Below are 14,487 nucleotides of genomic sequence, written 5' to 3'. Positions count from 1 at the left end.
TAGGACCATTGTTACTATAATATCCACACCTATTACAGCCCTGAATGTGTTTGTCCTCATGTGCCCACTTACCTGTAGATATTGTTACCCATATTTTCATTGTGGAGTGACAAGTCTGTAGTGTGCAGGTCTGTTGGAAAAAAAACTGCAAACCAGCAGCAAATTTGATGTTGTGGCCACCTAACAGAGATCTCTCCTCTATTCCTTTGTCAAGGGTGTGCTTGCAGTGCCCATAATATTTGGTTTTCATCTTCTCCTGTATGGTTTCAGGACCTGAATAAAGCAGTATGGGTATAACAGTGTCATCCTGCAGAATGTTATGGCACAAGCTTCCTTCAGGCTTGGCCCAGCAATATTTGGGCTGAGCAGGGATGGGGCTGATCTGTCCCAGAGGAGGAAGACCTCTATTCTGAATGGTACTGCAGCTATGCATCCTCATGAAGAGAATTAAATAGAGGGTTTCCCAGACTAGAGCTGGTGCTGCCCTATGGGATCTGCTGTTACTCTGGTAGCAATGGGCAGTGCTGTGGGAAGGCTTTCATGGGATGGGAGGAACAAAGGAGTGAGATGCTGTTGGAACAAAGAGTGGGTGCAAGGCTGCTGGAGCATTGATGTGAATGGGCAACAACATGGAGACTGTTCCTTCAGTTACAAAGTACCTTTAAAGTTCATCTAGACTAGATCTCTGCCATGGTCAGAGATACATTCCAATAGACCAGCTTACTCACAGCCCCATCCAACCTGGCCTGGAACACTTCCAGGGATGGGGCATCCACAGCTTCTCTGGCCAACCTGTTCCAGTACCTTGCCCCCTTTATCAGAAAAAAAATTCTCCTTATGTCTAGTGTAAAACCATCCTTTTTCAGTTTGAAACCACTGTTCTTTGAGCTCTGCTGGCAGGGCAGAAAAGCCTGTTATCAAGATATAACTTTTTTTTTTTAATGTGGGTTGTGAGATGTATTTACCTGGGTCCCAGTAGCCTGCATCAGGCTGACTTTCAAGCAGGGAATGGGAGGGCAGAGGTTTTCTCTAAATGTCTGCTCTTGTTGAATCAGCCTGTTTTCCACAAGGAAGCAGATGCTGTTCTGTAGCAGTGTTTGAGTAGCACAACTTCATTTTTTCCACATGAAAGGTAAAAATGAGATCTGGAACCAAATCTAATCTTTCTGCTGTCAAGCTGAGATGTGCCTGTGCTGGTGAGGAATGACACAGAGGTGTTCAGGTCCAGCTGTGCTGAGGTTTAGGGTGGGATGTCTTCACTGCAGTGGGCTGTATTAGCTTTATTGGGCCAAGCAAAGCTGGCAATGCTTGTGTCTTCATGTATCATTTTTTCTCTTTTTCACCACAGCTACCTGAAGCTGCTTTTTTCCCCTCTCATTGGGGGAAGAAAAGATGCTACCTGTTGATGTGTATCAAATATCTTGTTTAATTTTCCTTTTTATTGCTGGTGCAGATAAAGCCCAGTGCTACCAGCAGTCATAGGCAGCCTGGCATCTATAGAACATTGATTTACTGGGAAGTAAGGAGGGTGGTTCCCCTTCTCCCATGCACCATTAGGCACAGATTCCCAGTCCATGGCCGCAGGATTTTTGACAACTCATTTGCTGTAGCTAATCAAGTCTTCCTCCAGCGTTGTGCAAGGATATGGGTGTGTTTTGGCAGCTTTGAAGGAGAGGGAAGGAGAAATAATGGCTTGGTGTGGCCAGGTAACTGTTACCTTTTGCCCTGCCTTGCAGGAGGGTATTGGGAGACAGGTAGAACTTGTGTATACCAGTTTTGATGAAGTAGTGGTAGCACCAGGATTGAGTGTCAGGGATCTCCTGTGGGCTTATCACTTCATGCAGTTGGCAATGTGTCATCCCTGACTTAACCCACAGTCACATATGAGGTCTGGGCAGAGCTGAAGGAATGAACACTATTTCAAAGCTTCTTCCTTCCTTCTCTTTCTCCATCATAGCTGTCTGCACCTTGCAGAAAAAATGGTAACATAGCACTGTCCCCTCCCTGCTTGCTTTGGAAGGCCAGGAGCAGTGCAGGCATGAATCAGTTAGGGAATCTGTGGATTCTACCATGGCCTGGCCCTGATAAAAAGAGAAGTAGTAATCCCTGCTTTAAAGCAGTGCAGGTCTGCAGCTTGAGCTCAGTGAAGGCTGGTGCAGCTGCTGCAGGCTCTGTGAGAAATGTGCAGGAGGTATCTTGCACTTGGTGATCCAAGTGTGGTGTGACTTCTGTAGATTTTTAATGACAATCAAAGGAACTCCTAAACTGGGTGAACCTGCAATTCTTTGTTTTAAACACTTCAACTATATTTTTATTTAATGCTTTATACAGTCGTTATGGATGTGGGTATTTTTTATCATTGTATCTCCATCTGACTTGAAGGAAAAGCAAGTGTTTGCATCTTGGATATGGTTGTTGTATTTCATTAGATGATTGGACTCAAAAGCAAGCAGATCTCAAAGTTGGCACACTTTGGCAAACCTGCAGCTCGGGTACTGTGGAACTGACCTCTACAAAAATAGCTCTGGAAGAATTGGTGTTCCTGCCTCTGAAACTGAAAAAAAACTCAAAAACTTAAAAATACCTTCTTTCTCTCTCCCCTCCACCCCGTTTTTTCACTCCCCCATTCCTTTCCCTTAATCTTTTGTCTGACAGGGAGCAGAGAGGAAGATCAGGGATGAAGAGCGAAAGCAAAGCAAAAGAAAAGGCAAGTGCACTGATCCCAGCTCTCAGTTGAATGCCTGTAAGTAGAACTTATTTCATCAGTATTTTAAATACTGGATTTCATTTTGGCTATAAATAGCTTGTGCAGTAGAACTCAAGTAAATTTTTATCCTCTGTGGACCAATGCTTGTTTTAAGCAGTTCCTTATGGAACAGCCACTATATTTTGCAGCACACTGGGTGATTTAGGGCTTCATTCTGTATAGTTCTTTCTGGCCAAGATGGGGTCCTGCTGTGTATTCAGTCAGGTATGGGTTGTAGCAGTTGAAGTGATGGGGTGAGGGTGGGATTTTTGGTCAGTCCAGGTGGCAGTGAGAATTATCAGTTTCAAATATTTTCAGCTTGATCTTAAACTTAGGTTTTAATTTACATTAAAAATGTGTTTGCATCTCCTCAGCAAAGCCATGGCAGCCTTGAGGCTGAGCCTTCAGCCTCTCAGGCCTACGCTTACTCTTCTAGAGCAAAATGGTCCTTAGCAATTTCAAAGTTTCTGCATGTGTGAAGTATGTGGAGATCTCAGCACTGCAGTACATAGAGGATGAAGAGTTTCTCCCTGCTGGGCATCTTCCTTTAGCTGCTGCAGATGAGAGATCCTGTGCTTGCATGGCTGGCTGCTCACCAGCAGAGCTGCTCAGAGGAAGGTGTATCTGCTGTTCTCTGCTGGCACGGGGCAGGCGCGTGCGCTCGCTCTGCGGCGACAGCCCGGCTGCTTCAGCAGCACACACCTCTCAGCTCGCCAGGCAGGGTTTTCCTGACACAGCAGGGACAGGCTGCTGCAGCAGCTGCAGGAGATAATGCTGAAGGGAGCCCATTAGCTCAAGGGAAGCTGTGGAAAGGGCTGGGTTTCTGGCTTCTTTGGTGGTGCGTCACAAGAGGCAGATTTAGCACGCTGTTAGTGTCTCACAAATGCAGTAGCTCCAGCAGCTCCCAAAGGATTACTGCATGCAGCCCTTTGCATCATGGCTGGAAAGGGAAGGCAGTTTCAGTACACATCTCCCAGGACCTTATGATTTTACAAAAGCTGCTTTCCAATGTTAGTTTTCTAGGCTTGGGCTTAGCGCGATGTGATCCTTATTTTCCTGGAAAGTGCAGTCTTTGGCTTTTTAGTTCTTCTGTGGGAAGTTTCTGATTCCTTGAAGCCATAAAGTGTTATACTCACCTTCAGGATCACATGTACATGAACTCTTCAACAGCAGAAATGCTGGTGGCTTTTGGTCAAAGTTATTTCTACAGAAATACAGCAATCTTTAAAAAATCAGTTTTGCAAGGAGAAAATAGTGTATTTCCTAGTGAGAACATGAGAAATTGTTCTGTTTGAAAAACATTTTTTTTGTTTGCATTTGGTTTGATCTCAGATGGATATGTTTCCACTTGATCAAATAAAGTCTTCAGTTGTGATAGTTTGACATTAATGTGTCTGAAATGCAATTTAAGGCACCTCCTGCCTCACTTTCTCCTCAGAGAGTCTTTGTGGATGGTGTCTGCCCTCTTGGTGGGTTGTCACATCAGCTGAAACACTGTGAGAGCCAAAGGGCTCTGTGGGGCACAGTGCTGCTCCTAGGGGGATGGACTAGGGGCTGGCACCCTGAGGATGAACAATGAGAGGAACCAGAATGTGAAACTTGGAAGAGTGGAATCAAAATGTAGCTTTAAATATAACAACTTGCACAAACTAGTATTTGTACTATCTCTGTAGTAGAGTGCTGCTGTGGTGCTGTCTCTTTAAGATGCTCCCAGTTGGGGGCATCCATGTTGTCCCTTTGTCTTCTTTGTATCCTCCTGGCATGGGAACACCAGCAAGATTTTGAGGGAATGGAGAGGGACGAGGTGAGGCAGGGACTAGTTTTTGCCCTCTGTTTGGATGGCTTACTTGGTACATGGAAGAACTAGGTTCCTCCCTTGGGCTGAGTGCCAGGTTATTGTCCATCCTGATTAATATCTGAACAAAGCTGAGCTGCTCATTTGGAGAGGTGGAGAGAGCTTGGAGTACTCTGTCAAATAAGCCCTCAGGGCGCCCAGGCCCTCAGCTGAGACGTGGACAACCAGAGTTCAAACCTTTAGCACAGGAGCTTTTTGCTTGGACCCTGCCTGCAGAATTGTTCATCGGTGTATGTACCTTTTAAATGATGCAGGGCCCCAGCAGGGCCTTCAGTATCCTCTATCCCCATCTTTGTCTCTGCAGTTTCTGATGTCAAAGTGCCCATGCTTCCCTCCCACAAGCGTACTGACATCACCGTCTTCAAGCCCTTCATGGACCTGGACACTCAGCCTGTGCTGTTCATCCCTGATGTTCACTTTGCAAACCTGCAGCGTGGGGCTCACGTGAGTAGAGCTCAGGGCTGTGGGGATCACCAGGCTCTGAGATGTGTTTGTGGGGATCAAGAGGCTCTGGGATGCTGTGTGAGTGTATGTACATGTGAAATGTCAGACTGCATCAGTGCTGTAATCAAATAAAGGCTGTGTCTGATGTGCAAGATACATTGGCTGGAGTTAACTACAGGTGTTCCACCATCACTGAAAATTCTTTTCCTATCAAGTCCAGTTTCTCTGAAGCTGAAAGGATTTTTCCATAGCATTTTCATTGCATGAACTGCAGTGTGGTTTTCTCTTGTAACATCCCTTGAGATCCTGGTGTGCTGTTGTACAGCACAGACTCCTCCAGGTGCCTGCTGTAGGATGAAAGTCTATCCTGTGGAACTGGCATGTGTGTCAGCTCTGTGATCCTCTGCTAGAGCACCCTGCCTCAGTGTTCCTGGAAAGTTCCAGCTCACAAGAAACTGGAAGGGAAAAAATTAGCATGCAACCAGGTTTCAAAATCTTGAACTTTGCTGTGCTGGGAGTTCTGCCACGCTCTAACATAATCTAAACCTTACTTTTTGAGAGCATTGCTTGAACTCCTAGCAAGGATGGAGAATAAACTTGTATCCATAAGGCTGACATTCTGCATGTTTTTCTACAAAGGCCCCTAGTGACGAGTTTTGTCAGAGGACTCTACACCAGTTCAAGTAGAAAGCTGGTTAGCTCCTCTTTGTTCTTGTCTCTCATTTGAGACCCTTTATTACTTTTTATGAAAAAGGTAAAGAAGATGCTTACTGGCTTTTGGAGCTAAAGTGTCATTTGATTTAGCATTGAAAGATTGTAAGAGAAAATTAATTCTAGTTCTGGATGAAATATTCACAAAATCTCCCCTTTGTTTTTAAAGGTCCTTCCTGTTGCTTCAGAAGAACTAGAAGGTGAAAGGTAAGAGCTGCACTTCAACCTCCTGACACCTTGTCCTCAGAGAGAGGGATAAGTCCCTATAAGTGTATCACTGCTAACATTTTGTTCTGTCAATGACAGCTCCAACCTGAAGAGAGGAGGTTATATTGGTGAAGAGGACTTTATTGCTACTCCTAATAAGATGGCCAGAATAGAAGAACCAAAAAGAGGTATTTTTCTTCTTTCAGGGACTGAATTTTTGGAGTATTTATCCAATCATGATAGAGAGATGCATCTGAGGTTGAAGAATTTTTAAATTCGTATTCATGTATATTTCACACTGATTTTTCTGGCTTTGAGTAGTGACAGTTCATGTATCAAGTTGTGGTTCAGCTGTGCAAATATTTTACATTATGAGAATTTCTGGGGGCTTCCAGTCATGGGCACTGAACCTATAGGGAATGAGAGTCATGACGAGGTGAGCAGCTTACCAGTACCCCTAATGGACTGGGGCAGAGAATTCAGCATTTAATCTGCTACAAAACACTCTGGAAATTTCCTCCAGGACTTCAAGCAATGAACACCAATAACTGGTTCTGGGTATAAAACCATTGCATCTTTCATGGTGCCAGGAAATGGGATGTTCACCTCTGAAAGCCAAGCTAAGAGAATATTCTGCTATTTTTTAACTGAGTTTCAGTCTGTACAATATCACCTTGCTATGGTGTTGTGGAAGAACATGAGAGGTCCCTTTGGGGTGTTGTCTACCTGCTTGATGATAGCTGTGTTTGGAAGGACTGCAACTCAGCTTGAGGTATTAAACCTACGATGCAGCAAATGCTAAATCTAGCAAGTCTGACCATAATGGGGTTGGATTTCTGCAGTCTGGATAAACTAGTAAGGAAGGATGAATTTTGTAGAAGGAACTCAGACTTCTTGTTTTTTAATATTGTTGTATGCCATAAAACAAGGCCCATGGGATTCTCTCTCTTTTGACTGACTCTCATCTGACCTTGTGCTGTAACTGAGAGTATGTGTCCTGTCCTCCTTTTTCAAATCTACAGTCCTCTCTTTTTAAACCTGCCTTTAGCAGGCAACTCACAAAATGCATCAAGGTGCTGTGCTGTCCTGAGTTCACCTTGTTCTATTAGAAATGCCAATAATTGTTCCATATTGCAGGTGTGTCAAAGCTGTGGCTGCTGAACCCTTGTAAACAATCCAGTCATTGCAATACCTAGTCATTAAAAGATGGATTAAAGACAGCAAAGCTGTTCAAGTTCAAGCTTTCTTGCTCTCCTGGCATGTTCCTCAGCCTTAATGCAGTTTTTAATGAGGCTGATGTTACATGCAAAGAGTCTGTGCTAGCTTGAGAACACTAGGGATGCTCACCTGATTGGGGTTCTTGCTCTTTCATTCCCCTCCTATCAGAAGACCAGTCCTGCATTGTATGTCAGCTCTGGTGGTAAGAGGGTTACTGAAACACTGCAAGGGGTAGGAAGAACAATGAGACAGTGTAGGAGGAGCACAGAACTGTACAAATAAATTATTTAAAAATTAGGAGGTGTCCAGGATGTCTTCACCTGCTGTGATAGCATCTGTCAAATAATTTGATTATGAAAAGTCTTATAGCAAATGATTGTAAGATATGGAGGAACCCAAGAGTCTCAAATATTTGTGTTTCGTGTTCCTCCTTTCTTTGTTTCAAATATGACCTTTTTTTCTAATAATAGGGAAAATAAAGAAAATACAAAAGTATTTTGACAGTAAAGATGCTTGAGCATACAATGGCTTTATGTGTAAGAACTTTTGAGCTAACCTAGCTGTGTGTTTGTGCTACAGTCTTAAGTGTATATTGAATGTATGAATGTATATTTCTTCATGAGATCCTCAGTGGATGTCCCCATGTGCTTAGCCACTGTGGGATGCAGATTTTTCCTGAGGAGCAATTGCACAGTTAATTCCTCTCCAAATTGCTTTCCAGTGCTGCTGTATGTCCGAAAAGAGTCAGAGGAAGTCTTTGATGCCCTGATGTTAAAGACACCATCTCTGAAAGGCCTAATGGAAGCGGTAAGTATTGAGGTTGGTTTATAGTCCTTAAGAAAAAGCCCTGGCTACCCAGTCCTTAGGAGACTTTCAGTCAGAGCTTGTGTCCACACATTTCTGCTCTTCTGGATAAGAAGAATAAGGGAGATTTCCTTTCAATAACATGGAAATTACTGCAAATAATGCTGTAATTTATTATTAAGAGAATTCAGGAAGCTTGTCTTTTAAGTACTTTACCCCACATATGTGGGGTCTGGGTGTAAGAAGCCTTCCTGAAGATCCAGGTGTGTCAAACTTGATGATGGATGTTCCTCTTGCCAGAGGGGTTACTTTTGTTAGGAAATGGAGTGTTTTCAGAAAGTGTCCAGTGGCTTGGGTTTGTTTCAGCCTTTCAGAGCTATGTTTGGGGCCCTCCACTGCCCCTTCACCAGCTGGTAATGCAGAGCTCCAAGTCCCAGTTTCTGTGTGTTGCTGAAGACTTTTATGTATCTGTGCACACATGTGAAATTGCTCTCTGATGCTTGACTTCCAAAACAGCCTTCCACTCTCCCTGCTGCTGCAGAGCAAGGGAAGTACAGGGCTTAAGTCCAAGGAATGGTGTAATGTTTGGTGTGAGCTCAAAACTGATGTTTCTGTCTGTCCCTTTCTGTGGCTAATGCTCAGGGAACAGGGGCTTTGGGGATGTACAGGCAGGTCTGATCATGGTAGAGATAGCTCTGTAACCAGAATCTTTATGTCTCCCAGGCTGTGAGGCTCTGCCAGCTGGAGGGAAAGGGCCAATGGAGAGAGGAATTGAGCACTGTGAAGTCCTCCCTTAGCCCATAGTCCTGAAGTGAAGCTGCACCTCTGTTGTTTCACTGGATTTCTTAAAGCAAGGAGCTAAATGCTCACAGCTATAGCTTGGGGGAAATTCCCTGTACATTTGCATGCCAAAGCACTGTATTGGTTTGGTCCTTACTGTCAGTGTGAGCAGTTTGCCAAAGTAAACCAGGCTTAGGTTACTGACCTCCCACTTCCTGGAGGTTGTGCAGTGAAGTGCCACAGTCAGTGGCTGTGGCTCCACACTGATGTCACCCTGCTGGGGAAGGAGAATGTTTCTGGTCACCCCATGTTCTTAGCAGCAGAGATCCTCTCTGTTGCTGTTTTCTTCTTTTAGCCACTGTCATGACTAGTTTTCACTTGATCCTTCTAACACTGAATTTAAAAATGGCTTTCAGTATGCTAAGAGAACAGAGAGCCAAGAGAGAATGAGGTGGGGTGTGGAGTGGGCTTTTAACAGGTGGGCTTTTGAGTGAAGGGGCAGGAGGTTGCTGTATGAGAAGTAAGTAGCCAGGTTTCAAACATGATTAAAGTTTTTGCACAGAAGTTAGCTAAATACAGAGAAAGTGTTCTGATCTGTAGATTTATGCTATGGGTTGGGATTTATATTGCCTTTATAGGGCAGAGCAGTTGTCCTCATTTGCAGGTTTTTTGTTGTTCCTTCCTGTAAAATAGGAAGTGAAAGACAATGACAGCAGTCTCCTTGCTTCACCAATCATTGCTTTCTTTTGTTCTAGATATCTGACAAATATGAAGTTCCTTTTGATAAAATAGGAAAAATCTTCAAAAAATGTAAAAAAGGGTGAGTATGTACCTGTGCAACAGCTGCCTGTGAATGCCATCTGTTATGTGTGTGTGCACACAAGTACACACATTCCAACATCATCCACAGAGCTGTAGACTGGAAGACTATAGGAAGGGTCCTGTAGTAATATGTAGTCTGGCTTCCTGGGTAAATACAAATCACCTCTCTGAGCTAATTGTTATTTGAACCAGAGTTAATCATATCAGAGGAAGAAGAGTTCCATTTGTTGAAAGACTCCCAGTGATGAAGAACCTCCTTCAACCCATGTTAAATTGTTCCAGTGGTGACTGGGCTCACTATATCTACATTTGACTACAATTACTAAATCCTGGTTGTCTTTTTATGGGGTAAATTGAAGAGAACTTAGTTGTGAAGTGTCTGTTTCTCCCAGAGGCCATACTCGATCTTTTTATTTTGTAGCATAATTGAATTTCTGAACATTGTCTGCTTTTGTTTTATCTTTTAATTTCTCAGTAATTTTCTTGGGTTGTCTATAAGTCAGTTTGGTGTCTTAGCCCCTTCTTCTTCTAGCCAGGAAATTGTACCCTTCCAGGGCTGTGCTTTCATAGCAGAATTACCCCACCAGGACAGCTGCAAAAGCTTAGAATCTGTGATATCTAAACCACTGCTAAGCACACCTTGGTGTGTGTTTGTGCACAGAAACACACAGGTACTGACCTTTCTGGCAAATGAGAGAAGTGGCCAAGCTTGAGTGGTTTCTTCCCTGTGAGCTCTGTAGGGTTTTGTGCTGATAGTTTATACTTGGCATGCAAACCCATTCAGAGCCCCAGGTGCCTGCAGCTTTAGTAGGATTCTGCCAGTTCCAAGATCTCTCTCCCTGGTCCAGGAGATAGATTTAATCCTTCCATGCAGACCCTGAGAAGTGTGGCTGCCAGCCTTGATGGTAGGTTTGGCTCAGAACAGCCAGATCTGCTATGGGAAGCAATGAGTCAGAGAGAGATGAGCAGGGATCTTGTGTTACCCTTGGGTAGTCCAGGCTTTTTTAGGTTTCAGAGTGCCTTTGCACTCTTTCTTTTTAAGAACTGTAAAACACCTGATCTATTTTGTTTTTCCAGAATTCTGGTCAACATGGATGATAACATTGTGAAACACTATTCTAATGAAGATACCTTCCAGCTGCAGATTGAAGAGGTTGGAGGATCTTACAAGCTCACTTTGACTGAGATCTAAAATCACAGATCACTGTGGATTTTAAACAAAGGTCTCAAGTGAACATTTTCACATAATTCAGTATGTTGGGCAAAACACTAATCACCTCCAGAAGAAAGCCAGATGTTTGACTTGTTCTGGGGAGCAGAGCAGTGGTTTTGCTTAATACATTCGTGTTTGTGTTCTTGCTCATGACCTTATTTGCACTTGAAATGGGCAAGCAAAGATCAGCAATTAAATGGAGAGCATGTATATATTTTTACTAGTGTATAAACCACTAGTAGGTATGGGAGGGGAAATCTCCTGGAAGGTGGCCTTTTAGACTGGTGATGTCTTATTTATCTATTCAGTAACCATGTTTGAGCCTGTTTTCACCTAATGCCGTTTTACTGGACTGTTTTCTGCTAGGGAGAGCTGCAAAACTACTAATTGATACTAGTAGGAGTTGCATGCAGGTTGGAGAAAAGTCTATAATGTTTACTTGTGACCAGGGCAGACTGTTGAAATCACTTGTGTCGTTTGGGGGGAATGTAAAACTGCCTTGCTTATGAAGAACTCGCCTTAATAACTGTGTGAACTCTCATCAGATGAAGCTATATTGTATATAAGTGCAATATATTTTTGAAGGTTTGTAAATGTGTACATATAAGCAATATATAATATATATAAAATATGGTGTTCTGTATATACCGTGAATATATGCAATGAAGCCCATCTAAAAGGATGCCATATACAGAGAAAACATATTTAACATAGATATTTAAAAATGGACAAACCCTTATCATGCACCAAAGGTGAGCACACATTTGTACATTCATAGAAGGCACAAGAGACCTGCTAGTTAAACATGGATATCTTCCTATGTAGAAGGAAAAATATACCAGCTCTCTCCTAAATCCTCATGCACAGACAGGTGGTGGAAGTCCTGGTTTTTGTTATGAACTGCCACTAAGTCCTGAACCAGCTGTGTACTGCTGTCCTGGGAGGCAATTTGGGCCAAGTCTGAGAGCTGGTTCACAAGAGGAGCTGGGCAGATGCAGTTCTCTTGAAGTCTTTTGTTTGGAGGTCAGAAAGAAGGTCTCCTGGAGGGTGGATTTTTTTCTGTAGCAGTGCACTTAAGGCTCAGCTGGATGCTGCCTGCACCAGCAGCTCAGGCTGGATGAAGCCATGGGCTAGATGGAGCCAGCTTGCAAGGCCTAGGATGTCAACATCTGGAAATGCACAAGCAAGGCTTTTGAGAGGGGAAGGTGGCAGGATGGCTCAGCAGGCCAGGTGTTAGCAGGGAGTAGGGCCTCCAAATAGGTTATGCATTCTTGGTGTCTGTACATACCATGGGCCCAGTGCTGAGCTGGAGAGACCCAATGGGCACAGCAGGCATCCTGAGCCCCAGCTGGGAGTGCCAGACACCTCCAAAAAGTACTGCCCTGTGCTATTTACTCATCATGTGCATGTACCTATGAAGGAAAGGCACTCTTTGGTTAATAGCAAGTGAGAGAGGAGCACTTAAAGGGCAGCACTAAGGCAAAAACCTCTGTTACATAGTGAGCAGGTGAACATGAGTGACAGGTCCAGTGTCAGAGCTTTAGTTAGGGATCTGGGTTAGGAAAGAGGTTTATAACATTTTCAGACAGTACAGAGTTGCACATACCTCACCTAGAACATGAAGGTCAACCTGGAAAGACTGGAGAAATAGTCCGGAAAAGTAGCATGTGATCTTACTTAAAAATTAATGATTCTACTTAATGGTTAACAAATTGTAACCTACTATTGTTTAGCTCTGTCACAGTGCTGTTGGGAAGAGGGAGGCAAATGCCACGTTGAGTTGATCAACAGGAGCATGACCTGCAGGAAATAGGAGACCTCTCCCCTTTGGCTGTGCTTGGCATCGCTGGGGCTCCCCTGGAGCACAGGCCAGACCATGTGGCACTTCAGCCAGAGCTCGTGGCTTCTGAGGAGGAAGGCCAGCATGATCTGGCTGGTGAGGGGTCATGTTCAGATGGGATCGTTGATGGGAGCAGCCTCCCAACCCATGGACATGTCCTTTCCATCCATGGCAAGCACAGGGAGCAGTGGGTGTAAACCACAGAAATTTGGGCTGGGTTTTGAGGCAGTTTTCTCTAGTGAGAAGAGCAGGTTGCCCATGGAGGCAGTGGTTTGGCATCAAAGGTCTTCAGAGCCAGGCTGAGCAAAGGTGTCTCTGGACTGTTCTAGGTGTAATTGATTTCTCCATTGGTGGTGCGTCCAGGTGACCACTTGAAGTCCCTCCCCACCTTCTTTTTTAGTGATTTATATAAAATACAGTATTTTGGAATTTGTATTTGCATCAGTTGTGAGCTGGTTCATTCTATTCTCCCTTCCTTCCTTCTCCACCTTCACTGATGGGCCCCAACAGAGGGGTGGTGATGCTCTGGTCACTGCATGCTGTGTGGCTGGAGTTGGGCAAACTGCACACAGACTGTGGCCCTGTGGCCAGAGCAGGTGGGCTCGAGGCTGAAGGAGAGAGGCTGATGTGCAGCAGGATGCTGAAGGGACCTGGCCAGCAGCTGCCCCCTGCACAGGAGTGCACAGTGGCAGAGCACCACAGGACCTGTGCCCAGGCAGCACCAACCTCCTGCCTGGGCCTCCCTCCCACAGCCCCGGGAATCGTTTTACTATGGCAAGGGAAGATTTTTTAAAAGCCTGATATATAGAATACATATATATATATATTTACACATTTTTATTGAAAATGGAAGTTTTATTATGGAAACTTGGTCTAGGGTCAGGGAAGTAGATTTAGAGTCTCCATAGAGGTAAGATTGACATGAATGTTATTTCTTTTTACTGCTTAATGAAGTATGTGAACTAAATCTGACGATTGTTTTCCACTATAAGATATTCTGGGACACGGGTCTTATAACAGTAGCAGCAATGTCATGTATGTTTTATGAAACTGATTTTTTTTTTTTGCCTGCTGTTTTTTAATTGAAAATGTATTTTAAACCAAGCTATTAAATTTTATATGTTCATTTCTAATTATGAGTCTTCTATATAACAAATGCATCTGCTCTTATCCCTTTGATTTTCCACTGACACGCAATCTATAAAACCCTGATGATTGTTTCCTAGTTTCTCCTTGCAAAAGAAAACAATCCCAGTGCCAGCCTTGCTGTTGTTATTCCCATATGAGAAGTGGCCAGCCCCATTCTCATTCTCTGCTTTATTCCAGCTGCTCATTCAATTCAGTGTAGGGAAGCTGCAGCATTTGCTTCCATAGGACCCTTTCCTTTGGCAGGAGAGCAGAACATCCATGAGCAAGATCAGGTGTGTAGGGGGACCACTAGTGAAGCTGCAGGCATTGACTTGGGCAAGCTGAAAACAAAATTCACAGTAACATCTCCAGGATAATCCTAGTGCCATGGTATCTGTAGAGGTGTTCACCTCCTCTGTTCCTCTGTCAGAAAATGTCTCAACAAGCTTTTGCTGCAGCTGGCTCCCAGCCCCTGCAGCAGTTGCTGTCCTGGAGCAGCTCCTGTGCCAGCATCTTCCGAACCACGGGGCTTGTGTCAACATGCTGGGTCTGGGTGGGAGCAGTGTGGGTGGCAGAAGATTTCTGGGCTAGGAAAAGGCCAGGAAAACTTTTACTTATTTCCTTATTTATTTGCAGTTCTTGTACAGGCTCTGCTCACAGGGTTTGTCCCAGATGCAGGAAGATGCTGCAATGTGTCATGACTGGGGGATGCCCCAGTG

At 44.1% G+C, this 14,487-nt stretch overlaps 1 protein-coding gene across 2 annotated transcripts in view; it reads left to right on the top strand.

Annotated features, from left to right (window-relative positions):
* Positions 1-13,739, top strand: part of GRHL1 (grainyhead like transcription factor 1) — a 43,995-nt gene extending 30,256 nt beyond the window's left edge. For both annotated transcript variants that reach the window (XM_056487365.1, XM_056487366.1), the window contains 7 exons: positions 2,656-2,743; positions 4,906-5,045; positions 5,926-5,963; positions 6,063-6,151; positions 7,903-7,988; positions 9,521-9,585; positions 10,665-13,739. In XM_056487365.1, the coding sequence (XP_056343340.1) occupies positions 2,656-2,743; positions 4,906-5,045; positions 5,926-5,963; positions 6,063-6,151; positions 7,903-7,988; positions 9,521-9,585; positions 10,665-10,779 (621 nt within the window). In that variant the 3' untranslated portion in view covers positions 10,780-13,739. The remainder of the gene's footprint in view (positions 1-2,655; positions 2,744-4,905; positions 5,046-5,925; positions 5,964-6,062; positions 6,152-7,902; positions 7,989-9,520; positions 9,586-10,664) is intronic.
* Positions 13,740-14,487: the final 748 nt, after the last annotated feature.

The sequence above is a fragment of the Oenanthe melanoleuca genome, chromosome 3 (genome assembly GCF_029582105.1).
Source record: "Oenanthe melanoleuca isolate GR-GAL-2019-014 chromosome 3, OMel1.0, whole genome shotgun sequence".
NCBI classification, from domain to species: Eukaryota; Metazoa; Chordata; class Aves; order Passeriformes; family Muscicapidae; genus Oenanthe; species Oenanthe melanoleuca.
This window is presented reverse-complemented; position numbering and strand designations above follow the sequence as displayed.